The sequence below is a fragment of the Nicotiana attenuata genome, unplaced genomic scaffold, assembly GCF_001879085.1.
Source record: "Nicotiana attenuata strain UT unplaced genomic scaffold, NIATTr2, whole genome shotgun sequence".
Lineage (NCBI taxonomy): Eukaryota > Viridiplantae > Streptophyta > Magnoliopsida > Solanales > Solanaceae > Nicotiana > Nicotiana attenuata.
In genome coordinates, this window is record NW_017672527.1 from 32,157 (window position 1) to 38,972 (window position 6,816).

The window sequence follows — 6,816 nt, forward strand, 5'->3', positions numbered from 1 at the left end:
AGGAATTGATATATATGTATATATCGATAACACTCCTGATAAGTTCTTACTTGATTGATTGAGCATGCTATATTTGGATTAATTGTGAACCCCTTTGAGGGTTTGAATTGCTTAAATCACATTAAATTTATAAAAGGATTTCTAAAAGACTTAAGCTTCGTTTTCTCAAACTATTAAAGAGAATTGGCCTTCCTTGGACAATTACTCTATGTGGACTTCATGACTGACTGTTTGTCTATGTGTGTTTATTTTGGAACGGGCCGAACGCCTCGGCAGATTAAATAGATGCATCTATAGGCGCGTCGTCGACCCTCGGCAAGTGCACATTTACTTTCTGTTGGATCGGGCCGTCGCCTTGGTATGATTTGCGCATGATATCTTTTGTATATTGATGCATGAGGAATCTTAAATGATTACATTGCCTTTCATGGCTTGAGATGAACTCATTAAATGAAGAAAATTAAAATCTTGAAAATCCTTTGCTAACTGTTAAAAGGTGTTTACCTGTTTTACAACTTTGTGAATTAGAATGTGTTATATGAATCCATGATTTCCCCACACATTTAATATATTATTATTGGACCGCTAGTGAGTGTCCAGGTTGACCATCTCGTCTCTACCTCTTCGAGGTTAGGCGGGATACTCACTGAGTACACGTTGATTACGTACTCATACTACACTTCTGTGCATTTTTGTTGCACAGGTATATGTTACTTTAGGTAGCAGCACGGATGATTTGGGGACTTGGTGAGCCGCATTGTTCGAGACGACCCGCAGCTAGAGTAGTCCCCTTCCAGTACTTTATTTATTGATTCTCTGTCCACTGTATTTCGGACAGACATTTGTATTTTATTTTCCTTATCAGTAGTTGCTCATGTACTTGTGACACCGGGTTCTGGGATGGTTTTCTTTGAAGATGTGTATTAATAGTTAATTTCTTCATTTGAATTGAAACAGAGATTGTTTTATATATGAAAAATGGAAGTAAAACTCCTAGGTTTTCAAAGTTATAAAAAGAGAATTTAATTGGTGATTTAGTTGGCTTGCCTGACAGCGGTGTCCGGCGCCATCACGACCCGTAGTGGATCTGGGTCGTGACAGAAGGTCTTATGTGGGGGAATAATTTTGGGGAAATATTTTTGGGGGGAAAGTCTCATGTGGGAGAAGGTTCTTCCAATTCTTCTTTTATTCCCAATTTTCTTTTTATATATCTCTCTCTTTTTTTTTTAATTAAAAGCCCTAGAATTAAGAATCCTAAAAATATAAAATTATACTAATTATAAAAGCTACTTAATCCTAAATTAAAAGAGAAGAATCAATAAAAAGAAAGGCAGAATAGCCTCGTAGGCACTTGTACTTGTTAGCGTTTGTCATCCCGGTCTCTATACTCAAAGAAGATTCATCTCGACACTTATAGTTGTTCAAAGCCAATATTTTAAACCCCTCTCACCTCGCGTGTTCTTCAAATCTCTGACATGGATGACACATCAGTGGCCACATAAAATTTTTTGTTACACATCATTATTAATTTATTTTTCACACTATTTTAAAATTGTTCATTTTCTTTTCTTTTATTCCACCATTTACTCCATCTTCCTCCTCCCTTACCATTTGTATTCTCCATTCATAAATCTTAAAAATCTCCTAACCATCACTATGTGCGACCCCTCTTCGACCATCCTTCACCCACAAAGCTTCTTCACAGCCAACATTCCACCATAGCATCATCAATCAACCACCAAAAGCTAAACCGGCCATCAATAATGACCACCCGAAAGACCAACATCACCCAAAACTTTTTTAAATTTCACTACAAGAAAACTAGAAAATAGGTTTCACCGGCGATCTTCTTTCACTATTTCTATTTCTTTTATTTGCAAAGGCTATTTTCCAAAGTAGGGAATGGGGTGTGAGAAAAAAAACTCCGTTGATGCAAATCTGGTAGATGTTTTGGATCAATAGCGAAGAGGGATGTCATTGTTTGGATGAAGATATGGTGGGAAGGGTACCATTGCTGTGGGTTTTGGGTTAAAATGGGGGAAGAGGAGCAAAGTGAAGAAGGGAGGGAGATAGAGAGGGGGGGGGGGGGGCAGTCCTTGGTGGGCGACAGAACGTAAGAGAAAGAAAAAAATCACCTATTTGGCCTTTTCTTTCTTTTCTAATTTGATTTTTTGAATTTTTCTTTTTCTTTTTTCCTTATTTTAATCATAAATTTTTTACACGCTCCTTATATGCGTAAAATACACGATTTTGTCCAGTTCAACGATTAAGTTGCCGCATAGACTTGGTCAATGGTCAGAGGGGTTTAAAATATTACTTTTGAACGAGTAGAGGTGTCTAGATGAAACTTCATCAAGTTTGGGGACCGGGATAACAAAGTGGCACAAGTATAAGTGTCATTTAGGTTATTCTGCCATTATATAATAAGGACACTTATTTTGAATCAAAATAAAAACACCAAAAGATCACTTATTATGGACCATAAAGAATAGCTGTTAGTTCGGCTAATCCATTTAATCAAATATTCAATAATAACTTTCCCAAACTTCTCGACCTTTTAAAAAAAAAAGTGCTGATGTTAGTATTAAAAAGTAGTGTAATTTCAATTTTCATGCATATTGATTAATTTGGTTCCTTTTTTTAAGAAAAAAAACTGTTATGTGCTATTTGCTTTCCTTTTCTTCCTAAATAATTAATGATCACATATAAGATTTTATTAATCCTGTCATAAATATCAATGAGAAAAATATCTCATATTTTGCTGAGAAGAAACTACCTATGCTCCAATAATTGTGTGTTAATGTGCCTTGATTACACATAGGACCTACTAAATACCTAGCTAGACTAGAGCAATTTTATTTTCATGTTGATGAATTTCAGGATAAAAAGATCTTCAAGTAAAATAAAGATACAAAAATTCCAGTGATCAGTTAAGTTTTTTTTGTCCAACTAATTCGAATTCGCGTCAAGCCAAAAGTGTTCAAATAAAACCGTAAACCGAACCATACTAATAAATTGAGTCAAAAGAAAAAGTAAAATAGACTTAGGTTTGATTTAATTTGATTTGATCATAAATTCAAAAAACTTATAATATTTAGTTTGGTTTGGTATCGAGTTCCTAGTTAGTAGTTGGTATATGTGGTTAAAAAACTTAATTTCCAACTAATACTCCCTAGTTTATTAAAGTAATTACAAACTAAAATTTGGTCTTATTTGCTATAATAAAGATGCTAAGATCAAGAGACTATACATATGGAAGCACATCTAACTTATATGTGTTATATTTTATCATATTAATTCCAACTTTAGGGTACTAAATTTAACCTAGATTCACATATCAATTTATATGCAGATTATTGGAGGTTTGACGAAACTCAAAAGTCAAACCAAGATGAACCACTTTGGTTTAAGATTTGGGTTGTTAAGTAAGTTTATATCGTGTGCAAATGGTAGAATTTTCCAAATTCATATTAAGTTTTGATGAAAGAAGCAATAATATCACTAGATAGGAAGCCTGAACCCTAAACCCTGTACCCACTAATTGCTTCCCCTCTTGATCACACAAATATATGTTACATCAAACGAAATTATAATTTATCGTCACATCAAAATAATTTGTCATTTATGTAGCATGGGGTCATGTTTCGCGAACCATCAATTTAATATGATCGCTCATCTATTATTAAGTGAAATCTCACCTTCTTTTGCTCCTACCATAGTCAAAAGAGACGTGACAGGTTTGATATTGCTTTTCGATCCAACTTTGATCATGGTATTATCAGGGGCGGATATACGTATAATAAACTGGTGTCACAAATAATACGAAAAATTTATCAAATACGTATATAATACAAAAGAGTGACACTAGTTAACATAACTCTTCAGTTACAATTTTTTTTTTTTGTGCAAATTTAAAGCTTAATTTGTTTGCAAAAAATTAATTTGAGCAGGATTTGAACTCCTAACCTCCTATAAATGAAAATTTCTTAGAACTAGCGGGCCAACGCCCAATCTAATTATACTAAGGAGAAAATAAATAATATAGTAATTAGGCTATTTGTTCCATTCTTTAAAGGTGACACAAGTTCTGCGTACGCCACTAGATATTACTATACTACATACTTGGCTGTGATTGAAAACACTTTTTAGTACATATCATGCAGTCAATGGCGGAGGCAGAATTACCGCCAAGGGGGTCCGAAAAAAGTTAAAAGGTTGTAGCTAGTGGGAAAAGAACCAATGACCTTACAAAGATTTTGAACCCTATTGACCACTAAGCTATGCTTTTGGGCTGTGTCAAGAGTATCCAAAACATAATATATAGACATAAAAATCAGATTTTACCTTACATATATAATATAATTTTTCGGCGAAAAGGGTCGGGTGAATACCCATCCGCCCCTAAATCCGCCCCGGCATGCAGTGTACCTAATTCACCTCCAGAGTTGAAGGTGATAATATTGCACCTCATAAAAATCAACATCAGTACAGATATCAAAATAAGGAGGAAAGGGATGTCTTTAACATTATCCTTTACTTCGTCCTTTTTTGGGGGTCATTGTACAGTTGGAGAATTTGGACCAAAGCAAATTATTTGTACAATTTAATACAAATTGGACCAAGCAAATCACTTGTACAACTAGCTACCGACACTCAAAATATACTGGGCCTAAGTAAAACAATGGAGAAAATGTGTCATGTCACATCAACATGGGCACAGACACCTTGCTTGAAGCAATGTTACATGACTCCGTTCCGTCGGATTTTTTTTGTAATTTATATGTATAATAATATGTAAAATTAAAATATTGGGTACAAATATAAAAAATAATACAACTTGCCATTACAATCATTTATTTATCTCCAGATATTGAAACCGCTTATGAAAATTCCTACATACGCCACCGCAAGTCGGCATGTGATTCAAGTTATTGTAAGTATCTTATGCATTATAGTACATAAATTTTGAGCCTAACAAATAGGATAGTTACATTTTCCTCATGATATCCTGTTTGAAAAACATAAGATTGCTTCCAGGTTAAGAGGTTATCCCAGGATTATGATTATGGGATTATAATGAGAATAATCATTGATTAGCACGAAGTTTAAGGGAAAAAAGAGACTTGTAGTCCATAACAAGTAATAAGTATTCGTGTGACAGTAGATTATCTCATTAATATCAAAAATTTAAAAAAGAAAAGTACGACATACAAATTGAGACAAGGTTACTATACTTAGGAGCTTAACTAAGTAGAACTTTGATCTCTCTGTGCACCAAAATGTATAATCTTTTATGTACCCCTATTTCTAAGTCCAACACCATTTAGCCCGAGGCATATCTAGTGTAGATGCTATGGGTTCAACTGAACTCATAGCTTTTGTTTATACTCTGTAGTTTTGCGCAAATAATTATTAAATATGTACAAATAATAAATTTTGAACCCATTAAAGATGTGATGTGGTAAAATTGCAAATCGAAACCCATAAAATTTAAATCCTGGATCCGCTTCTACATTTACCTAACCTCACTTTAGTTCATAAACATATTGACGACAACAACAATACACCAGTATGGTCCCACAAATGACATATATGGAGGATAGTGTGTACGCAATCCTTAGCCAACCTTGTGAAGCTAGAGATACTGTTTCCACATACTCTCGAATCAAGAAAGGCATGTAAAGGGAAGAATCCATGTAAAACACTGAAAACTTACATATATTTATATTGCAAGAGTTGATTCAAAACAAGTGACATAGGATACAATATACATACATAGTTCATGTCCAAATAATAAGTAAAATACAAGCTAAAACAAGACAACCACAAACATAAGGATCAAGTAAGAGTGTCATAACGATCACTTGGTGCTTCAGTCTCGGCAAAGATGATTATATATAGAGCATAAATAATTCCAGGAACATAGCCCAATATGGTCAACACCAAGCAAATCAAAAACTCCAACTGCAAAAATTACAACAAAAAATAACACTCACATCAATAATTCCCTTAAAACAATCACCCAAAGCAAGTAAACTAACAAAATTAAAAATAAAAGTAAAAAGATCTTTTTTTATACGCCTTTCTCCTTTAATTTATGTGAACCTATTAGACTCGAGACGGAATTTAAGAAAAAAAAACACTTTTGAAACGTAAAGTATAAATCTTTTAAAACTTGTGAAGTAAAACATGACAAACCATTATTGCTTCCGAGATCCAATCCATATTAGTTGTCATATTTCTCTTTTATACATCCCTTAAGAAACGATTAATAGAAGAGAATTGTTACTACACTACCCTTACTTATTTCTTTAATCATTCAACATATTAATCTCTCTTCAGTAAATATTCTCTTTATTTATGAATTTCTACTCTTCCATTTAGATTTTTTATGCTAGTTTTTTTTTTAAACTTTCAATGACACTTAATACTAAGGATAAAATGGAAATAAATTATACCTTAATTTTCTAAATTGAGAATTATTTTGGACCAAATATATTTAGTAAGGAGGACAACTAATATGGATGGGGTATTAAAATCCTAAAATAGGAGTTTCTTTATTAGGAAACGGTTTATTATTTTTAAAATTGACTAAAAAAAATAGATTTACATAAATTAAAACAAAGAAAAATAGAAAAAAGGGGGATCTTACAGTGCAGCAACCACGGCGGAGGCAAACACCAAGAGGAGGAAGTAAGATTGCTAGTAATATTTCACAGACAATTGCACATCTTGAGACCATTTCTTTGGGTGGGGTAGGTGGGGTGGGGGGTGGGTTGGGGGTGGGGTGGGGAGGTTTAGAACATGACTGGTGGA

General features: G+C 33.7%; 1 protein-coding gene across 1 annotated transcript; it reads right to left on the reverse strand.

The window, feature by feature from the left end:
• Positions 1 to 5,695: 5,695 nt before the first annotated feature.
• On the reverse strand, positions 5,696 to 6,776 carry LOC109213551 (UPF0057 membrane protein At4g30660-like). The gene is made up of 2 exons (XM_019377366.1): positions 6,653 to 6,776; positions 5,696 to 5,964 (listed from the first exon to the last, which is right to left on the reverse strand). Exons 1-2 carry the CDS (start codon positions 6,740 to 6,742, stop codon positions 5,839 to 5,841), a joined length of 216 nt encoding a protein of 71 aa, XP_019232911.1. The 5' UTR covers positions 6,743 to 6,776; the 3' UTR covers positions 5,696 to 5,838.
• Between the last annotated feature and the right edge of the window lie 40 nt (positions 6,777 to 6,816).